At 36.4% G+C, this 22,832-nt stretch overlaps 1 protein-coding gene across 10 annotated transcripts in view; it reads right to left on the bottom strand.

The window, feature by feature from the left end:
• The window catches only part of LOC127833569 (desmoplakin-like), a 65,920-nt gene that overhangs the window by 5,744 nt on the left and 37,344 nt on the right, over nt 1-22,832 (bottom strand). For 7 of the 10 annotated variants that reach the window (XM_052358887.1, XM_052358890.1, XM_052358889.1 and 4 more), the window contains exons 2-13: nt 11,594-11,650; nt 8,106-8,234; nt 7,586-7,639; nt 5,275-5,346; nt 4,689-4,805; nt 4,303-4,398; nt 3,560-3,688; nt 2,944-3,090; nt 2,528-2,682; nt 1,473-1,578; nt 906-1,083; nt 396-463 (exon numbers count right to left, since the gene is read on the bottom strand). In XM_052358887.1, the coding sequence (XP_052214847.1) occupies nt 396-463; nt 906-1,083; nt 1,473-1,578; nt 2,528-2,682; nt 2,944-3,090; nt 3,560-3,688; nt 4,303-4,398; nt 4,689-4,805; nt 5,275-5,346; nt 7,586-7,639; nt 8,106-8,234; nt 11,594-11,650 (1,308 nt within the window). Of the gene's footprint in view, nt 1-395; nt 464-905; nt 1,084-1,472; nt 1,579-2,527; nt 2,683-2,943; nt 3,091-3,559; nt 3,689-4,302; nt 4,399-4,688; nt 4,806-5,274; nt 5,347-7,585; nt 7,640-8,105; nt 8,235-11,593; nt 11,651-14,378; nt 14,434-15,549; nt 15,599-17,775; nt 18,212-22,832 lie in introns of those variants that run through there. The other 3 variants (XM_052358888.1, XM_052358897.1, XM_052358896.1) reach the window with 3 other exon arrangements.

The following is a 22,832-nucleotide window of genomic DNA, read 5'->3' as shown; positions in this document are numbered from 1 at the left end:
GTTATAGAGCAACTATTCTATTTATTTATTTTTGTAGTTCTTGCACCATTACAAACGGCACGCGCAAATATAATTTAATAGTTAATTAAGCTATTAAATGGCGTTGCGATATGTCTAAAAGCAAATTCGACTGAGGTGATTGAATTGGCGAGTATTAAGAGTAGTGACTTGCATATATGACCAATACATGTACTAGTAATACTCATAACTCACAACTGAAACTCAATTTTACTTCTTTTCTTGAAAAAAAAACAGTTCAGAGACAACAAATCTTTAAAGTTAGTTGATAAAACGAACAATGACGCGTTTCTCAAGGAAAACTATTTCAGTCGCATCCATTTAGAAATGACCTATTCGTTTTCCGAGGAAGCTAACGGCATACCGATCTTACACACCTGATAGCTGGACAAGAGATTTTCGAGCATGCGCACTTGAATTACCACCTCACCGGATGTGCTCGAACCTGCAATAGAGATGGGAATTTGCGAATTTAGAAAATGAATCAAGTCTTTATACCTTAAACAATAAAACTTTACAGAAAAAAAATGCCAGTGAAGTATCAGGCGTTACTGAACAGTTCGTTGACCGACATGGGCATTCGCATCCAAAAGTATCCTATATTAAAGCGCCCAGAAATGTCAACCATAAGCAAACTAATATAATAAACATCAAAATGATTTAACTTTGATATCACATAATACACATTTTAACTTAAAAGAACACATGGTGGATTGTACATAAAATCGTCGATAATAAATCGTGTACGCTAAATACAAAAAAGTGAAGTCAATAATATAACATTGTGCTGTTAATATAATTAATAAGTTTTGAATACATGTGTATCATTTTAGTTTACTCAATAATAATAGATTTAACTAATTAGCATAAAAGGGCCTTTGACGTACTTTTCTCTGCGGACTCCGGAGCCTCCTCCAGTATGGTCCTAAGGCGCGACATCTTCTCCTGCAGATCCTCAAAGCCAGGGTAGCCCCGCCAGTTCTTCTGCAGCGTTGTGTCGATAGTTGCCAGGATACGGAGCAGCTCCTCGCGACTGGCACGCGGCATCTTCTGGATGGCCTTGATCTGAGACGTTGGGGAGAGGATACGTGCTTTACATACGACGGCATTGTATTTGGATTAGATGGAGCAACGGAAAATTCAGGATGGCATCAACATAGAGTGTGCGTCTAAATTAAAAATGTGGACATTGCGATAACAAATATTATGTGCTACAGGTGTAAAGTAGCCGTAAGTTAGCTTTTGCAAACCTGACAAGGTCTAAAAAAGTCAATAAACGTATAGCATACTCAAAAAAAACTAAGGTATTTCGAGGTGTACAGTTCATTTTACTAAATCAGCCGCAATAGTTACCTCCATGGGTTCACAAGAAAGACAATCATTAAAACAGTTGTACGAATTACCTCCCCTTCGCTCGTGATACGAAACTATTCAAAATCAGTGAAATGAGTTACCTCATCTTGATTCCAGTCCTTGAACACGAGCTGCATGAAAGCGATCATTTGGTAACCGAGACGCTTGATGCTGGTCGTCCACAGTCCAAGCAGCTGCAGGCGCAGTCTGAAACCACGTGATTCGATAATTTTATATACATGTACAAATGTATACAGAGCAAGTTTCTTACTCTATAAGGAATGGAACAGGTTCGGGGAAGGTTCACTTGAAATGCCTTTCAATGAGAATTTAAAGAAAACGTTTAATTTACTCAACATTATTAGTTTCATAAAATAGATTAAGTATCTTTATCGAAAAAATTGCACTTTTTAATAACATTACTTGGCCTATCTTTCAAATTAATTTCAATTAAAGGGGCCTTTTCACAGATTTTGGTATGTTTTGAAGTTTGTCATTAAATGCTTTATATTGATAAATGTTAACATTGGATATAAAAAGCTCCAGTAAAAAAATCAAAAAGAAAATTAAAAAAAGAAAAAAGGTAACCCTCAGCAGGGCTCGAACCACTGACCCCTGGAGTCCTGGAGTAAAAAGTCTACCTCTTAGACCACTCGGCCATCCTTCCAGATACAATATCAGGTGTGTTTTATACTTCATATAACCAATCCTGGTAGTTTCACAAAATATAACGACAACAACAGAACTCTCTAAATTATAAATTCGTTTCGCGTTATAATTTTCTGGTTTTTAAATCGTCAAAAGATGCATATAATCGCTATTTTTGAGCACGGTAAATGTTCAGTATTACTGTTTCCTCACAAACATCATAACTAAAACGAAAATTTGCGAATCTGAAACAACTTTTTTCAATTTTGTCAATTTACCCAAACGTAAATGCCCCTTTAAAAAAACTCCGACCATTTCTTAGTATGGAGAAGGGTTGAAGAGTCGTATATACACTTTTGGCTTGTTAAATTGGATCGAATTCGGCCATCAAACTGACTCATGCATGTTTTATTTTAACAAAATACATGGAAATTAATTGTCGTAATAATCGATAAAACGATTCCCGTGCATTGTCGCCATGCGGCGTATTAACGCTATCTTTCCCTACCTAACAGCAGCATCGATTGCCTCCCCTGACGGACCGTTGATGAGCACAATGGCGGCGGGAACTACGTCCTCCTGGTCACGTGAGTTGCGTACGCGCCAGCGGGAGCGGTCCGAATTGTCGAGGAGCGTCAGTGTCTCTCCTTCGGTGAACTGGATCTACACAATACATGTAATGATATCGTAAGTTGACCCCGAATTCTCAGGAATTCTTCAGTCTATATTGAGGCTAACTTGCTTGACTTGTTTTACTATTACATAATTGATGTGTTTGTGCAGAATATTATTTCTTTTGTTATTTCACATTTAATTTTCAAAAGATCAACGAGAAATTGCAAATCAATTTACCAATCATACTCATTCAAACATGAAGGAAACGCACTTAAATATACAATATTAATAATGCAAAAATACGCGTACTTGCTGTGTGCTGTATGTAGCCAGAGCCAGTACCGGACATGGATTAGTGAGGGCGGTGGTCCTCTTGTGAACAGGTACGATATCTCGTGCACGCGTGAACAGCGTGTCAACCTTGCTCTGCCATCGTAAATAGGCCAGCATCGTGTCCTGTAGAATAAGGAGCGGTTAGAAAAAGTGGACTTGGCGGTAAGAATCGAAGTGATTTGTTGAAAATAGGGAGCGATATTATTTCATATGGCCTTAATGTTACAATTTTAGAAGGAGGAGTACAAGATATATAATAAAGATGCCAAACATTCAGTTCTGAATTATAAATAATGCAAACATGTATTGAACTTTGCAGTTGCGCATGACGTTACTCGTCAACTGGTCCTTTGGGCTATTTGATAGTTATTGTTTACAACCATAAGGTTCTGGTTGGCAAAAGCACTGGTAACAGTTACGTAAAAACCCCATATGAAAACAAGCATGACTGCAGTCAATAAATTGATAAGAAATTTGGAAACAAACATTATAACTCTTAACAAATAATTTGACGATATGAAATTTAGTGCCAATTTGTTGAAGCCTATTTTTAATGACGCAAAACCAGTATCTACGCTACTCGTGCTCGTACCTTCATTTCCTCGCTGATCTCGTCAAGGTTGGATCTATTTCCGGCGAGCCTGTTGCGCGCGAAAGACAGGTGCATCGTGGACATGGTGGCCTGTAGCCAATAATCCACCTCCTCCACCTCAAGGAAAAACTGAAACCAGTCCCGTGGAAACATTTCTGAACAAAAAAGGCAATCAAGGGAATAATATGAGCCGCGTTCTGTGAAAACTGGGCTTAATGCAAGTGCTTCAAGCGTCGTCTCAGATCAGCCTATGCAGTCCGTACAGGCTACTCAGGGACGACGCGTTCCGCCCAGACTAGATTTTCGTTGAAAAGAGACTGGCTTTGTTTTAATCTCCTCAGTGATGTTATGTGTTTATCAGATGGGCGCCTGTATTAACGTGATGTAAAATGAAGAGACTAAACTCTGTGTAACACTGTTACAGTGGTCGCCAACCAATTCTTAACTCTAAAAATAAAGCAAGCATCTTCAGGGAAGTGTTCTTAGAGAACTTTAATGCAGATCTGACTTGGCATTTATTTACACATCTTACACTTACACTTTGAAACAGTGTACTACAGTATACTATTGACAAGAACATCATTGGTAGCTGCTTACACATAGTCAAAATGTGAAGAATTATTATTGAAACTAAGTGTAATGATCCTGTATTTCACGTATTTTTCTTAAGTCTTAGAATGGCCGTATGGTGCATATTATGATGTTATATATATAACGTGATTGTATAACACGCAGCAATGTACCTCGTGATACGCCGACGCGTTCGCCAGGTGCACGTGCGCGCACTGCATCATCTCGTCCACCCACTGCCACGTGCGGCGAACACCGGAAATGCAGTTCTGAAAACAATACAATGTTCATTAGGTCATTTTAAAATATTTATAAACAGGCACAACATTTGTTAAGTTTTTCTTAATATGTACAAGTTCATACAGAATATATGGTTGAGTTTGCAAACATGATTCAGAAAAATAGCTTTTCGCTGTAATTCATTTGTAATCTCAATCTAAAATGCAAAAATAAGTGTTTGGTCTGCAAACAATATATGATCAACCAGGTTAAAAGAAACCTGCAAGTTTTATGTCCGCTTACACAGAGTAAATATTAATAAGCAATAGGTATACGCTACCTGTGTGGAGAGCGCCATGCCCTCGTTCGTAAGACCCCCGTTCGATGGCGACTTCCGGTTGTTTAGATTCATATTCACCAGATGGACCGCCTTGAGATCCACTTCCGTGCTGAGACTCTGAAATTCAAACAACCAGCTGAACCGTCTTGTAAACCAAATTGATTTACGACCATACAATTATTGTACAACCGAAGTGATTATACGACCATACACTAATTGTACAACCAAAGTGATTTACGACCATACAATAATTGTACAACCAAAGTGATTTACGACCATACATAACTGTACAACCAAAGTGACTTTCGACCATACACTAATTGTACATTCAAAGGGATGCGTGGACCAATAAGCGAGGGCGACATCTACATCATAATGGAACATTCAAAGCGCTTAATGGACTCCAGTATAAGAAACTAATTTAGATTGTATTATGAGTTAAATATGTTTCAATCTTTAGTATCTGAAACTGTGAGACTTGTGTGTACATTGAAAAGCATTGTACGTAATTTTACAAAATGTAAAATGCGTGATCAACATGTTGCAAATGTTTTATATTGTAATCATAGTTTTGCAAAGTACAAACCTGAATTTGTTCTTCTAGTGCAGCAATAGAGCCCATAACTTGAATACACTCAGATCGTTTGTCAGCTATTCTCTGAAAAAGAAAACAAACTCTTACAAATGTGTAATCGTTCATTGAATGCCCTTCAATAAATGAAAAATATACGTTGCTGATATCCCTGCCACAGTTTGTGTTGAATAGTATGCATACTTTTATGTATAGCAGTATGCTTTCTCTATATCTGTGTGACAATAAATTAAATAAAGCACAAACAACCGAACACCCGTGTTCAGCGTTGGTGAAGTGATAGTGTTGTACTGCAAGCCGTACCATTTTTGAAGGAAATACATGTATCATGTTTTGGAGTTTTTGACGATGCTGGAACAGCAGCGTCCAAGGTTTGATAACCAGTAAAAAAAATCTTCACAGTGGCGACCTATGTAAAAGACCGAGCCAGTCCGATCAAAGACCTATCAATATACATATATTGATAGGTCTTTGGTCCGATTGAGATAACTCGATTTTTCAGTTACTTCCCTTGGCATTCGCCACTGCGTAGGAGATTGCTCGTTGATTATCATTGATAACATTCTCCTAGCAGAGTTGTCGTTCGTGTTGATAAAGGTAAATATAAATAGAACAGCATATCCTGGGGAAACAGATTCAATAAGTGTATCAGAACGTTAATTTCAAATTAGTAATTTTACATCCATTTTATTTTTATGGACCAATAAAACAACTATATATTTTCTCTATTTTGTTTGATATTTGTTCTCGATTTAGTAAATAAATTGCGAATAAAAACATGTAAAATTAACTTTTTACGTGATCACAAAACTAAAGAATGCGAACGATTTCGAACATGCAAATTGTAAACGCTGCACTGCTATGATATATATATATATATATATATATATATATATATAGATAAACCAACATTTCTTTGCGTCATTGTCCGTCCCGCTAGTGCAGTGGTAAGGACGTTCGCTTTTTCACCTTTACGACACCGGTTCGATTACCGCTCCCGGCGCAATGTTATAATTTGTATGTTTTGTGGTCATCATTCCGGACAGGTGTTTTTTTTTCCGGATAATCTCACCCCCACCCCCGCAGCATTTGACCATATATAAAATTAAAAAGTATTTCAGTACAAAACAAATAGCTGGAAATTGCAGCTATCATTCAAAATTCGTCCCAACTGTCGTCAATCTAATCTTATTAGGTAGGAGTGCTGGACACACTCCGGGTCCCAACATTATGCAGTCTCAGCGCGGAGGTAACGCATTACCTTGGAAAAACACAAATACACACACTGGGTGCAGCCTAGGCGCGGATAGACTCAAATAAGGCAACAAACTCAAGTGCGGCACAATCATTTAAAATTTACATATTGAATACGATATTCTAACAGAAATTACACAACCACCTAAGTGTACATAACATGTTTGATATTTCGTTCGATTGTTAGATTTCAGCATATACGTGTATAAGTTCATTTCGCTATTAGTTAACTTATCCGTATGTTCGTGGGCGAACTCGGATAGTCAAGTGCTCATACGATTGAGCTCACATGGTCCGGCTATGTGCGCATTCCTACTTTCGAGAATCATCATGAACGTATTGCCATACTTAATGAACAAGAATGTGACCCGCCTCCCAGTTTCGCTCAATGGGTCAAGTTACCCACGGGTACTACTTCCCCGTACCCCTAAACTTTTTTTCGTACCAAAAATGTTTCGTACGCAAATTTTTTCGTACCAAATTTTTTTTCGTACCCAAAATTTTCGTACCCAAATTTTTTATCGTACCCAAATGTTCGTATCAACATACACAATTGTGGTGATATAGATAAACTTAAATTGATGTTTTATATCCATCCTCTTCAAAACCATCGTCACACCAGTACTGCCAGTACTTTGATTAAACAATTTCAGCATAAATGTATAAATTTCATGGAGTTTTAAACAATATCAGCTTCAAAACGAACACACAATTTGTCATGACGGAATGAAAGTTTAAGGGATGGTAAAATAGTATGTGTTTTGTCTTAACTCTCCCCCCACCCCCCCCCCCCCCCCCCCCCCCCCCCTTAAACAATCTTATTAAATAATAGCAACTACGGTTCAACCAAACATATCGTAATATGATAACAACTTATTCTACCGGGTATTTTATATTGACATTCATGGTCAAAACACACACAATTTACCATGCCAAACCGTTCCAGCAACTACCATGTGGGCTATATTAGGTCTCTGCTGATTGGTCGTGAAACAAATCTTCTGGATTAGCTCCATGCTGATTGGTCAGTACTAGTTAGGCGAATACCTACCTGCACAGACTGGTAGCTGTCGTACATCGCACTGATCTCAGCGTCCGTCAGGGCCTGCAAGAAACATTGATAGAATAACGAGTGACTCAGTGCGTCCAAGATGGTGATTACTTCATGTAAAGTTTATATTTACTTATTTAAATAATTTACACGTTTTACGCACAAAAGATCTTTTATTGAGCAAACTTATTTCAAATGTTAACATGTAAAAATTATCCGTTAAATTTCAAAACATCCTGGCCTGAACGCCACCTCGGAAGTAGCATTGGCTCATGTATTAATGCATCTCAAAAAAGAGGTGGCGCCCGTGATTAATGGCCGTGAGTAAGCCAATTCCATTTGTTAAGTTTAAAATATGAGGCATGCGTATGTTTTTATTTACGTCGTTACAGCGACTAAGTTACTCGTCTGTTCGACTTCTTACGGAACGGATCTCGTGTGAAAGACTTAAAAAGTCGTGGTAACATCATAGCTAACTCGTGGGAACGACTAAGTAAATTGTGGAGTGTCAATAACATACATGCTTCTTGTTCATCTTGTCCAGTGTGGCCCGGTACTCCACCAGTTTCTTCCGGCGTTCACTGAGCATGCCCTGTGCCTCCCCAACCGCCGACCTGTTACCACCGAGACCAGAGCATTCAAGACTTGCCTGCAGGATGACGAACGTATAAGTTAGATTCATTCGTGCACACACTGTGGTCAAAGAAAAACTTTAAATAACTACGTCTGAAACATTTATTGCGGGGGATGGGGTATATACATCCTTTTGGGAGGGATATTGGTGCTGATAGGGGTTCCGATTGAAAGACTTAAGAAAAACAAAATAATTTTTTGACAATTGAAAAAATAAGTGTTGTTGTTGGAGTACATGTATACTTATAAACACTATAAACTGTGTTACTTTTCGTACTATTTATTGCAACGAATATAGTCGCGTTTTTATTAAGTCTTTCAAACGTGATTTTCATAGAGTAGACGCAGTGATATGTCGTAGTTGCACGTTTACCTTATCAAAATTTATAAGAACACAAAGGGAATATTTCTGCTAAATTGCAGGCCAGAGTTATGGGAAGTTGGTCAGTTACCCCACACAATAACTCTGAACACACGTGTGAAGTTTCTATTGGAACACCTATTTTAGAAAAAGTGATATGAAGAGTTTGACATCGAGCCGTTACACGTTAACCTGAAGCAGAGAAAAACGCCGACACCGACATTTAGGTAAGAAAGATAGCTCGGACTATTCGGTGCATTGTCGAGTTAAAATGTGACAAAACGGAACGAACATTGACATTTGGCCCTCGAAATGAGCACAATGTCTTGTTAAGGGATATAATTATCTGAAGCTATATCAAAGTAAATCTATGAACAGGCATACACAAGTCCGGATGTTCGGACCCACACGTACTTTGTGTGGTTAATGCAGGCTTTTGGGGGTGATTCTTAAAGCTGTCATTTGGTCATATTGCTAATGTCTTTGTTTAATTATTTTCAAATCATGCCAAAAAATTCTCAATTGATGATTTGGCATATATCTTTTGAAGTTTAATTATGATGTATATGGACAAAAAGACTCTTGCTGATGTTAAATCCATTTTACTGATCGATTTTTGCTCAGGAGTCTCTTTTTGGTGATACGGCTGTACTGTTAGCGCTTCTCGCGGAGGCGACCCGGGTTCAATCTCCGTTCCCGGTGCATGTGAGTAAGGTTGTTAGTCCCTTCACCTTACAAGTGGGGAGTCGTTCGAGTACTACGCCCCCCCCCCCCCCCCCTGCACACACATTACAAGACCACACAACCAAACATTTTTTTCAATAAAAACTTAATAGTTTGCAGCCATTGTTCAAATTTTGTCCCAACATTCGTGAGTCTGAAAGGTTTATTAGCTCAAGTGTCGGAGAACACTCTGGTTCTACACATAATTAAGCATAAGATTCGGAAGGACCTCATAACACACGAATTTCTGTTTAATGAAAGCTTTCTTAACAATTATACACATGTAATAAATACAAAAATTATTCTCTCTTTTTTCAGAAATAAAATGCTTATAAACGTAAATTGCCATTTGAATGGGTATTGGTCATATTTCAAAGATATTGAGGAAAAGCTCTATAATACACGCCCTCTATCGCGAGAATGAACACAATTATTAGGGTAAAGCTCGATAATGCATGTCCTCTATCGCGAGAATGAACACAATTATTAGAGTAAAGCTCTATAATGCATGTCCTCTATCGCGAGAATGAACACAATTATTAGGGTATAGCTCGATAATACATGTCCTCAATCGCGAGAATGAACACAAATATTAGGGTAAAGCTCGATAATACATGTCCTCTATCGCGAGAATGAACACAATTATTAGAGTAAAGCTCTATTATGCATGTTCTCTATCGCGAAAATGAACACAATTATTAGGGTAAAGCTCTATAATACATGTCCTCTATCGCGAGAATGAACACAATTATTAGGGTAAAGCTCGATAATACATGTCCTCTATCGCGAGAATGAACACAATTATTAGGGTAAAGCTCTATAATGCATTTTCTCTATCGCGAGAATGAACACAATTATTAGGGTAAAGCTCTATAATACATGTCCTCTATCGCAAGAATGAACACAATTATTAGGGTAAAGCTCGATAATACATGTCCTCTATCGCGAGAATGAACACAGTTATTAGGGTAAAGCTCTATAATGCATGTCCTCTATCGCGAGAATGAACACAATTATAAGGGTAAAGCTCTATAATACATGTCCTCTATCGCGAGAATGAACACAATTATTAGGGTAAAGCTCGATAATGCATGTCCGCTATCGCGAGAATGAACACAATTATAAGGGTAAAGCTCTATAATACATATCCTCTATCGCGAGAATGAACACAATTATTAGGGTAAAGCTCGATAATGCATGTCCTCTATCGCGAGAATGAACACAGTTATTAGGGTAAAGCTCTATAATGCATGTTCTCTACCGCGAGAATGAACACAATTATTAGGGTAAAGCTCTATAATGCATGTCCTCTATCGCGAGAATGAACACAATTATTAGGGTAAAGCTCTATAATACATGTCCTCTATCGCGAGAATGAACACAATTATTAGGGTAAAGCTCTATAATACATGTCCTCTATCGCGAGAATGAACACAATTATTAGGGTAAAGCTCTATAATGCATGTCCTCTATCGCGAAAATGAACACAATTATTAGGGTAAACCTCTATAATACATGTCCTCTATCGCGAGAATGAACACAGTCATTAGGGTAAACCTCTATAATACATGTCCTCTATCGCGAGAATGAACACAATTAATAGGGTAAACCTCTATAATACATGTCCTTTATCGCGAGAATGAACACAATTATTAGGGTAAAACTCTATAATACATGTCCTCTATCGCGAGAATGAACACAATTATTAGGGTAAAGCTCGATAATGCATGTCCTCTATCGTGAGAATGAACACAATTATAAGGGTAAAGCTCTGTAATACATGTCCTCTATCGCGAGAATGAACACAATTATTAGGGTAAAGCTCGATAATGCATGTCCTCTATCGTGAGAATGAACACAATTATAAGGGTAAAGCTCTATAATACATATCCTCTATCGCGAGAATGAACACAATTATTAGGGTAAAGCTCGATAATACATGTCCTCTATCGCGAGAATGAACACAATTATTAGGGTAAAGCTCTATAATACATGTCCTCTATCGCGAGAATGAACACAATCATTAGGGTAAAGCTCTATAATACATGTCCTCTATCGCGAGAATGAACACAATTATTAGGGTAAAGCTCGATAATGCATGTCATCTATCGCGAGAATGAACACAGTTATTAGGGTAAAGCTCTATAATGCATGTCCTTTATCGCGAGAATGAACACAATTATTAGGGTAAAGCTCGACAATATATGTCCTCTATCGCGAGAATGAACACAGTCATTAGGGTAAAGCTCTATAATGCATTTCATAGATCGCGAGCATGAATATTGTCTTACTTTCTGTTCCAGTATCCAATCCAGGCACTTCTCAACCTCCATTTCCGCCATTCTCTTCTGAAAAAATAAAACAATAATGATTATAGCAGCATGATAACAATACACCAATAAAACGGCTATATCCTTTAATGTATACAAGGCAGTCTAAGAAGTAGTGACCTCGACTTTTAGTAAGCGTGATTGACTCTTGACTTCTGAATATCTTAATTACATTAACTCCCCACAAACCCCTTCAATCGCTGTAAGAGATATTAAGCATATACGCAAAAAATGAACGCCAAATTATTGGCCTTCGTGACATTGACCTTTAGCCGAAATGACTAATGTTTTGTGCACATCGGTTCAAAGAACTTAATGCTATAACCGTGTTCCATTAAAACCCATCAAAAGTTAAAGAAAAACTGACGGAAACGATAATACAAGCTCAAACACTTGACCTTGAAGTATGACCTTGACCTTGAGTTGGCGGAACTACTGCACGTCGTCTCAATTACTAAGTACCTTAATATTGAAGTCAAATTTAATACAATCCTTCAATTGATATAGGAGATATTGAGCGGACGCAAATATTAAGGCTTTTAATTTAAACCTTGATATTTAACCTTGACCTTGAGTTGGCGTAATTGACTGCATATCGTCTCAATGACCTTAACATTTAAGTCAAGTTTCATATAATCCTTCAATAGAAATAGATGATATTGAGCGGACACGAATATTAAGGCTTTAAATCTTAACCTTTATGTATGACCTTGACATTAAACTAGCGTGAATTACTCGTGTCGTTTGCATAGCGATGAACTGAACGTTTTAGGAAAATCCTCCATCGGGTATAAGATATATGTGGCGGTCACGTTAATGGAGGCTTGATGTTTTGACCTTGAACTGTTATAGGAGGTACGTAGCGGACACACTAATAGAGGCTCAAACCTTATACCTTTAACCTTTACATAGAGACTGCATGACTGACTCATGCTTTTTGCATATCGTCTCGGTGCCCTAAACATCGTGAAACCCTTTTACAAATACAAGATAAATGAAGCGGACACGGTCGTGCTACGGACTTACAGACGGAATGCTGAATGGTCGACATACGAAGGACTTTCTAATAATACCGTCCCACCCCTTCGGCGGGGAATTCATAATAAGTAGTGAATCGATGGGTAGCAAAACTAGCCAAAGATCTATCAAGAACCATTTGGGCCTTGTTCTGAGAAAACTGGGCTTAATGCATGTGCGTATAGTGTTATCCCAGACTAGCATGTGCAGTTCGCACAGGCTAATCAGGGACGACACTTTCAGCCTAAACTTGATTTTCGGTTAGGAGGGACTTCATTCAAACTAAAACTACCATAAAAACGGAAAGTGTCGTCCCTGATTAGCCTGTGTGGACTGCACAGGCTAATCTGGGACGACACTTGACGCACATGCATTAAGCCCAGTTTTCTCAGAACGCGGCTCATTTATAGATCTTTGAACAAGCATACATGAATACAACAACTAAAACAAGGCTTAACAACATTATTTGACACACTTTAACATACAAACACATATTTTTTTAAGACGATTTGTGTCGATTAAGAGGCCTTTTGCATTAAAAACAAACAGGTGTAATGAAATATGTAAATGTTCATGATTAATTGACAACTTGCATAAGACTGTTGTTGTACATCATTCACTGCTCCAATTTCCAACACATAACGTGCCTCAAAGCAAGAAAAATTACTTGCAACTTTACACTGTGATTGATATAATCACAAATAACGTAAATTGCCCGCTGGGGAATTACTATCGATGAGTGTAAACGATGTAATAGACTTCATTTGCATACACAAACAACTCGGATTGCTTTTTAATAATTTGAATGTTTCAGAGCAGTCTATGAGAGCACAATGAATAGTGTATCGCTCAAAAGAAATATGTATAAAATCACACATATTTTTAATATACGTCATTTTCCCTGTTTTGAAATTTGGTTTATTAGTTATTAAACAAAATATACACATTTGACAATAAAAGTACATAAAACATCATTAGTCAAATCAAAATATCAAACTTTTTTTATAAAAACATAGTACATTGAATTCATCTATTTCCTGTTCCGTAAATATTCAAAGCTGACACATAAAAAAGTTTAATTTTATATTCTTTTGTATTGAAACATAATACCTTTATTCACTTCAGCCACCGCTTAATTCGACTGGTGTTAATTCACTATGTATTTTATAGTATGGGATATTTAAATGCGCTTTAAAAGAAGCATTCACGCCCACGTTCAATACATTATTTCCCGCTTACTTTTTTTCATTAGGAGTACATAACTTTCCCACCTTATCCGATTTTGCATTTAAGGATTATATCGATGTCTTTAAATTATTCACGAAGCTTACTATTGAATAAAAATGAATACATTCACACAGCTATATTCATAAAATAAATACGTTAAGTAAAACATTATTAATCGGATGAATAACTTCGTTTCAGGGATAGTCACGTGTGCGTGTTCATAAAGTCAACTTTGTGGTATATTGACATGTGAGCACGAACATCGTTCACATACATATAAAATGCACAATAAAAAGTCAACAAATATTGTATTGCGAAATATTAATTATCAAGTGTTGAAAATAAGTATCGTCAAATGTCATGTAATATTACTACAAACTACTAAAGTGAATGACTTATTAGCGTTTAATAAATATACAATAGTTTTCCTGACTGATTTACGGAAATTAAGTGTTTAACTTGTGTGCATGTTTTAAATACACATCAGTTATTTAAGGCTCACCGCATATACGTCTATCCAGTATATTCAAAATGTCCTTTACTGAAATCAAAACGCTACATTCCCGCGCACCCACACACGTAGGTTGAAACACTATTAAAGACCTATTTTATGCATCAATAAAAATAGGACTGTCTGTATTATAACATATATAATAAGTAGTTTAAAGTTAGATGTATTCTTACAACTGTTATGTAAAAACTTTAACCCCAATACACGGCTTTTACAGTTGTTTTATGCAATGTAAGATGTGGGTGAATGTAAACTGATTCTACTTAAGATTTCATTAAACGTTCACTATCTTTAACACACAGACTACCCGGTCGAAAGTGAGTATTAACAAACACCGCCTCCGCTCTATAAATCACTTCAAGATGGCCACGCGACAATGACCAGGCTTTCCTTTGCGCATAAATTGAAACCTTTGTACTTTTAGACAGTTTTGTTCTTGATAGTACATATTTAGTTCATAGTTTACAACCGAACTCCGCGCATAGATATGATTAGTTGAGAGCAGCGCTCAATCATGTCCCTTCTGCCTTTCCGAAAAACGTTATTGTCTTTTTATGTTATTGTTATTTTCTATAATTTGAAGTCTAAATTATGTACAAAATAATTCGGATTTGCATAAAATATGAAGAAAAAAAAACAGAACAACAAAAAAACCTTAAAATCCTCAAAGACATAGATGAATTAAACTTTTGAATGAAATGTCTACCGTAAACTCGCATGTGATGGTACAAGGTTTTCGAGGACTTTGTTTTCTATTTTGCGCAGAACAAAACGGTGCACGAACAGTTTGTTCACATCAAGCAGACCAACGTCTACTAAATATGACTGTTGATAATTTTATTCAATATAAATGAAAAGTAATGAGGTTATTAACAACAGCAAACGAAGCACACGTAAGTGATTGCACAGTAATGTATACAGTGTCATGGCAATTATTATTTATAAAGTATATAACAGCTTCATCATAACCGAAACCAAAAGTTTGTTTACGAGTATTGCCTCAAAACATCGAGCAGCACATACTTTTATAATCTCTATTAATTGAAAAATATGTATTTACGTGTAATGTCTACATTAAGACTGTCTTGAATAGTATTGAATATTCGATAATAACGTTAAACGTTAAATCTTCAGCCCATTATATAGTCTCAAAGACACTTACCTGGTATAAGTTATATCGTTATTCCGACAAATACTGCATAAACATCGCACATATGGTAAACAACTTAAATGCGCACAGCTCTTAAAAGACGAAATATTTTACATCATATTTATATGCACGGTGTATTGAGTGGGCCAACTAGATCGCTTTTTGATGAAATGTCTCCTTTTATGTCTCGAATTGATGTAATTTGAATTATCATTCACTGCACGAGGAGTGTATTATGTGGTCACATGGTTAAATTCTTTTTAAAGTCGCAAGTTTCAGAAACAGATATGTATAGATGTATAAAAGTCTAGTGTTACTTGTGTTATATAACAAAATTACAGCTACATGATAACACCCTGTACATGGATACGATGTTGAAGGTCAGCCCTTTGTCTCAAACCATGTAGGAACACATTCCTGTTAAATAGCTCAACATCAAGTTAGAATTTATACACGTACATTACGACCAAGTAGCATTCGATGTTTGATGAAGTTATTTATTGTTGTAGCTGTTCAGTGTGTTAAGTTTATTTTTCCATTTGAGTACATACATTTACAATCAATTAAAAATATTCAAAGTAATACATACCGACTTATTTTTAAACCACACTTCTTATAAACAAATTGACAGTATAATTGAAGTAAAGACAATTTTCGATATTTTCACAAGGTTGTGAGTGTTAATTTAAGCTCCTCTCATTTAATGGTGATGGTTAAAAAAACAGAACAACATAACTTCTTCCTTGGTTATTGGTTAATTTATTGGAGGTTATGATTAAATGATATCCGATTTAAACTGCGACTAATTTTGAACACGCCCCTTTAACTCATCGCCACATTCCAATCAATACAAACACAGCCTTAAAAGCGCAAACTCATAAAAACAACATTTTAGAAACACCTCAAGCATGAAATTAGCTGCGAGACAAATTTTCCCCAAATTCATGGTTTAAACCTATTTGCATACGTGAATTACAGGATAAATTTCGAAACAACTTTGAAGATAGTGATGAAGAAATCAGAAATAAGATATTGCCCTTACTCTTGCTGATAATTTTGTTGGTGGGCGTAATTTATGAAAGGCATGCAAAACCAAATAACATCATGGCTGACACATCGTGTATGATATATTTTATGCACCCAACTGTGTCATAGAAATTGCAAAGAGGTGCGCTATCAGATCAAACTGTGTGTCGCGTTCTGAAAAAACTGGGCATGATGCATGTGCGTAAAGTGTCGTCCCAGATTAGCCTGTGCAGTCCGCTCAGGCTAATCAGGGACGACACTTTCCGCTTTTATGGTATTTTTCGTTTAAAAGGAGTCCCTTCTTACCGAAAATCTTGTTTAGGCGGAAAGTGTCGTCCCTGATTAGCCTGTGCGGACTGCACAGGCTAATATGGGACGGCACTTTACGCACATGCATCATGCCCAGTTTGTTCAAAACGCGACACATGTTTAAATCAGACTATTATTAAGTGCAACAATATTAATTCAACGAAACAATATGTTCACCAAACCATAACAAAGAGCAGTTAACAATGACACTGCGCATACTTGTTTACTGAATGATTATCAAACATGTTTGCGACTATTTACAAGCCTCTGACATTTGAGAAGTTATGCATTCACATTTGCACAATAAAATAAATCGTCTACATAGAGTATATATATGGTCCATTTCGGAAACATTAAAGCTTATAGCATGACCTTTACAATCCAGCATGTGGTGATATTATTTGGATGAGCAAACATCGGAAAAGGTGTGAATATATATATATATATATATATATATATATATATATATATATATATATATATATATATATATATATATATATATATATATATATATATATATATATATATATATATATATATATATATATATATATATAAACAATGCAAACGTTCATCATAAGGACACATGTGGTATGCTCTAGTTAGAAGTACATGTAGACAAATTGTTATATTATTTAAAAGTAGGTGCTAATTTGAAGAGTAGAACAGTCAGTGTTTCTGGTTTTCGTATCATATACTTTTTAAACAAAGGTGCTCATCCTTAGGCATAGCCAATTTCAAGTAACAACATGCACGTACTAGACTTAATGGCAATCTCACGCATTCTTGACGTTTTAAAACGCGTTCAGTCAAATATCTTCATGTATTTTAAGCAAACGTTATCAGTTGAAACATGTGTACCAGTCACAATTGCTCTTATATGAACATAAACGGATTTACCTGGTGTTTTCGCTCCACTCCATCCAGAAACCAGTCCCAAAAGTCCCGAAAGTGCACCCACAATATTATCACCGTCGTCGTCATAGTAACCGATCGGTACTTAAACACTACCAATCACTATTTTACATTAACTTACACAGACAACTTTGTGACAAACACAACTTCCGGTTTTCACGGTGTCTAGCTCCGAATAACCAATGCAATCAAGTAACTAGCTTTCGGCATAATATTTTATAACATCTTTATCAATAATCTAATATTTCCAGTCGTTATTTAATGCCCAATATGCAGTCACTCATCCGCCGACATTCAAGGTCTACAGTTGTAAACATTTAACACGTTCGTAGGCAGGTTTGAATGGGCGGTAAACCACAACTCTTTATTACCTGTATATTGCTTTTGCATAAATAATTTCGCTTATACTACAGATCGTTAGGAGCTAAATGATCAAACGCAAGCTTGTCAGTGGAAGATAAGGTTTAAATTATACACGTGTATTCCATAAAATGCTTACAAATCAATTCCTTTTTAGTCGTGGATATCCATATGTACAAATACACTATTGATTTGTCGGTAATAAATTGTCGAGTTCAGCATAAAAACCTACGGGAAAGAATCAGTCAAGCGGTGAGATATATCTAACAACAACATGTCATTACATCTACTACAGAATTCGTTTGACCATTTATAATGTGTCCCCGATAAAACACGACATTATAACACGATGTTTGATGTATAACAAAACAAGTCAGTTTTATTGTTTTTAAAACGTTCAATTTTCCACGATTTGTGTCGCATAAATGTTTTGAACATTTCTATGAAAAAAAACAATTGTTCTCTTATGCCTGTATACGAGATCAACAAAAATAAATATATTTACTATTTTCGTTAATGCACGTATTACAGACTCCCCTCCTATATGACAACGTATCGATGCTTGCAACCATGCTATTTATACAAAAAAGCCAATGAAACCGTTGAATGCCGCACATATTGTATTAGCCTAGTGGACTCTCCCACCCTTCTAAATTGGATCAATTTATTAAAAAAAAATTAGGGATGTCTAGTACATTTATTTATATATTTATAATATTTCTTACAGGAATTCCTTTAAGCAAACCGCGTAGACCCTGGTGAGACGACACATCATGCGGCGTCTCATCTGGGTCTACGCTGTTTGCAAAGACCTTTTTTCTAGACGCTAGGCATAAATGGGTCTATGGAACTGCATATGTAGCACTGTAAAAAATATCCATGAAACTGAACTATGTAAATCTCCTCTGGCAAAAATTCCGGGGGAACACCCAAGAACACTAATGAATTTTTACTATCCCAATTCCAATTCACTGATCTCGTTCAAACGACAGCTTATCGACGACTGTTAATAGAAACTCAATAAGAAAAACAGTTACGTATTACTAGTACTTGATTTAATCTATCCAAGGCTTTAAGTTCATGACACGAACGAGGGTTTATACTGGCAAAAACCTTTCATTGACAAAACGGTCGCTTGTGATAACTTATTCAACGTTCACATATTATCATAAAGCAAATATGTAATACCTTATTTTCAAATTTCAGACGAGCGAAAGTCATTACATACAAAAATATTCGTAAAAGAATTTGTTTTTAAAAACGTTTTGTTTAATTTTCGTAATACACGTCGCAAATTGTTAAGTTCTACCATCGGAGACTGGTGCAGCAGTTATCAAGTTTCGAAAAAACGAATAAATGCTCTTTTATCAAATTTCATCATTCGCCATCTTGAAGTAACTGGATTGCCTTAAGGCAAAATATCCGGCTTAATCTGCTGAAATGGCCGTATGAAATTAAGTCTACACGCACAAGGTCCCCTGTATGTAGAAATTCGAATAGTGGAAATTTGTGAAGGAAATGTATAAATATTAGATACAGGTAGTTCATTAACATTAAAGAAGTGGTAAATATATGCAGGTCGATATTACATAAATCTGTCTAACTAAACGCAGTATAATTGACACGTTTATGACAAAATAAAAGTTATATTATAAGTATTCAGTTCATTAAATGGCGCTTAAAACAAAGTTGTGTGTGTGCCTCTGTGTGTGTAGAAATAGCTCTTTCTTAATACGTGGATACAAAGCAATGAATTGACATGACGCCTGGACGATGATCGCTCCGCCCACTTAATCACGTGGCTTAGCGGTTAGCAAATCTAGACAAGGTAACACCAAAATGGCTCCTTTGCCTATATATTGCATATAGATTTACGCGATATTCCGGATGATTTTTATGGACTTTTTCACACAATGTAACACTTGTAAAAGGGGGTTGTGTCATTTAGCTATTATGCAAATGCAAAAATATACGTTTATATAGAACATCAGCTATTTATAACGTTTTTTTCGGTATATTAAACACGCTCTCAAACGCGTGCGCGCTTACCGAAATCGAACCTGTTACTACGTGTAATGGTGGTATTAACAATAAATTAACATTCTACACCGGTATTTACCCATGTTATTTATGAAAATATTAACGAAACATTTTCCCTCGTGTATTTGACACGAAATATCGCTTTATAACTGGGATTTCGGTGAAGTTTCACGCGCTTTCTGGCGCCGAGTGGGTACCTAAATCTCACATGTTATTACGTATAAAAGTGATATTAATGATATTAAACATTGCTTATTAGACATTTGTCAATCACTATAATTGAAAGTGCAAAACAACACAATCAGTTAGGCCATTGTCTGATATAAATTAATAAAATAAATTAATTATCAATTGTTTCTGACACACACAAAAACTCGATTTATAACGGGGATTTCGTAAAGTTACGCAAAGTGGGTACCAATATTCTCTATTATTTTACATGCACACGTGATATAATTCATACTTAATAATGCTTAGTAATTGCGTATATGACATTCCCAGTTTTTAAAATAAATTAATGTAAAGGGGATCTCGGTAATTCTACACATTAAAGCTTCCACTCGCTCTTTTCAACACCGCATTTCCGCGTTGGAAATCTTTCTGGATACCGAATGTCAGAGTTACATAATCCCTATTTAACCGTTTTGCCATATTTAATATCCGTTTTTTTCAAGCAAAATAAACGACACTCGTTGAAAAAATGAGAACTAGGTATTCGATCTCCAAGTGTGGATTAAAAGCGTTCATTGGTGACACCACATGTCTGCACATGTGTAGATACCGTTATTAAGATAAGATATCACGTGTCACCTTCTATTAACATGTATAATGAAAATAAAGTGCATTACTATCAGAGTAATAAAACACAGCATGAATTAGGTTTCATGCTGGGTTTTACTTCTTTTAAAGTAATGCAGATGAACCGTGCTTCTATTAATCACCTAGTAACTGACAAAACTATTAAAAACATGAACTATTATGTGATGATAAGATCGATAACATAAACTATTTAAATCTGCTCGTATATTCGATGATAAGATATTGTAATTGTCTTTGACAGTGTTGACGTTCAGTTGTTCGTGGGGACGACCGCTTGCATTTATCCATCGCTTACACTTCTCAAGATCTCTTTTCGGCTTTGGAAACGATATAAAATCAATGCAACCAACTAATCTGTCAGGATATCGATTGTCCGAGTTGCATAATCCCCATTGAAACCGTTTAACCATTTTTAATCTACGTTTTTAAAGACATAAACAAAAGAAAATCGATGAAATAAAAGTGAACCTAGACATAGCTTGTCTATGAAATGGCGGACAGTTCGTTGCTAACTAGCGCGCCCGATTAATCGATCGCTGATTGGTATATCAATTCTTAGATAAGGATTTGATTGACAGGCGGCGTCATGTCAATTGATACATTGATAGTTCTAGACTTGAATTTTTATTAAAGTTAGTTTCATTGCAAGCCAGAATAATTTTACGAAAAATTACATTTTTTTACGTTTAATACAGTATTGTGACTATGTTGTGCTGAGCTGTTTAAATGGAAAAAAAATCCAGTGAATAAAATTATTTATGTCCACAAAAGTTATTAAATAATCGCGTGAATATTACAGAAGCGGATTGCTACTACAAATAACATAAGCGGGGAAACAACAATTAACACCTGTTTAAGCCTTTCACTCACAGTGTGGGCGTGCAGTGGTAAGGCAGTAATTATTGACACACATTAATCATAAGGAGTGGGCATTTAGCTATTGGCATTCTGCTTGTACTACAACGAGCTGGAGTTTCTTTTAGCCGCATAGGCTATATTCCGAACAGTAGAATTCCCCCTTTGTCATACAAACTCGACGGCGCCAAGCATGCACCAGACAGATTATGCTATGAGGCCCTTGTAACAATTTCGACTGAACTGCTTCAGGTTCGCCATCCTTGTTGGCACTGTTCAGGGAGGTCCAGGTACTTCTCCGTCTTCATTGGCTTGCGTATATCGCGATTCTATTGAGACTGGGAGTTTAAAAATATTCGCCCCCCCTCCCCCCTCACTTGGGAATTGATGACAATCTCAGGTCTCAGTGTTGTTTGCAATTTGTCTGGAAACTGCAGTTTATTGTTTAATCTCTTATTTAACAGTCATCAGAACCGGAAGAAAAGATGGGACATGATGGTTGTTAATTGGTGGTGCCGCGCTTCTTTCGTATGTGAACAATATGAATGCAATCTACGTCTTTGTGTGCGACCAGTGCATTTGCTCAGCGTGTCTCAGCGCCATCTATTTATATCTGCATTGGGCGCGTGCTTCTTTGGTAAGATGTACTCGAGAGTAGTCTTGTTGCTTTTACATATGGTACGAGAGCTGGTGTATATATCCAGTTTACAAGGTTTGTTTTAGGGTTTAGATGATATCATAAAACTGATAGGAGGAAGAAATGAAGCTGTAAATTCTGTTCCTTCCAGATGGCATGCCAAGTAATGTAACAATTATTGATATGTATAGTAATTGTGGTGAAAAGCAGCGCTTGAGATAAGAATGACCTGGTTCAATCAACCAAATTTTTGCCGTGCACTGACCGTTATTATATCAGACGGTGTTTGTGTTTTTCGTGTGTTTTGGTAAAGTCCTATTGCAATAGGCCA

This window comes from Dreissena polymorpha, chromosome 6 (assembly GCF_020536995.1).
Source record: "Dreissena polymorpha isolate Duluth1 chromosome 6, UMN_Dpol_1.0, whole genome shotgun sequence".
In the NCBI taxonomy this organism is placed as follows: Eukaryota; Metazoa; Mollusca; class Bivalvia; order Myida; family Dreissenidae; genus Dreissena; species Dreissena polymorpha.
Note: the sequence above shows the minus strand (reverse complement) of the source record. Positions and strands in the feature narration are given on the sequence as shown.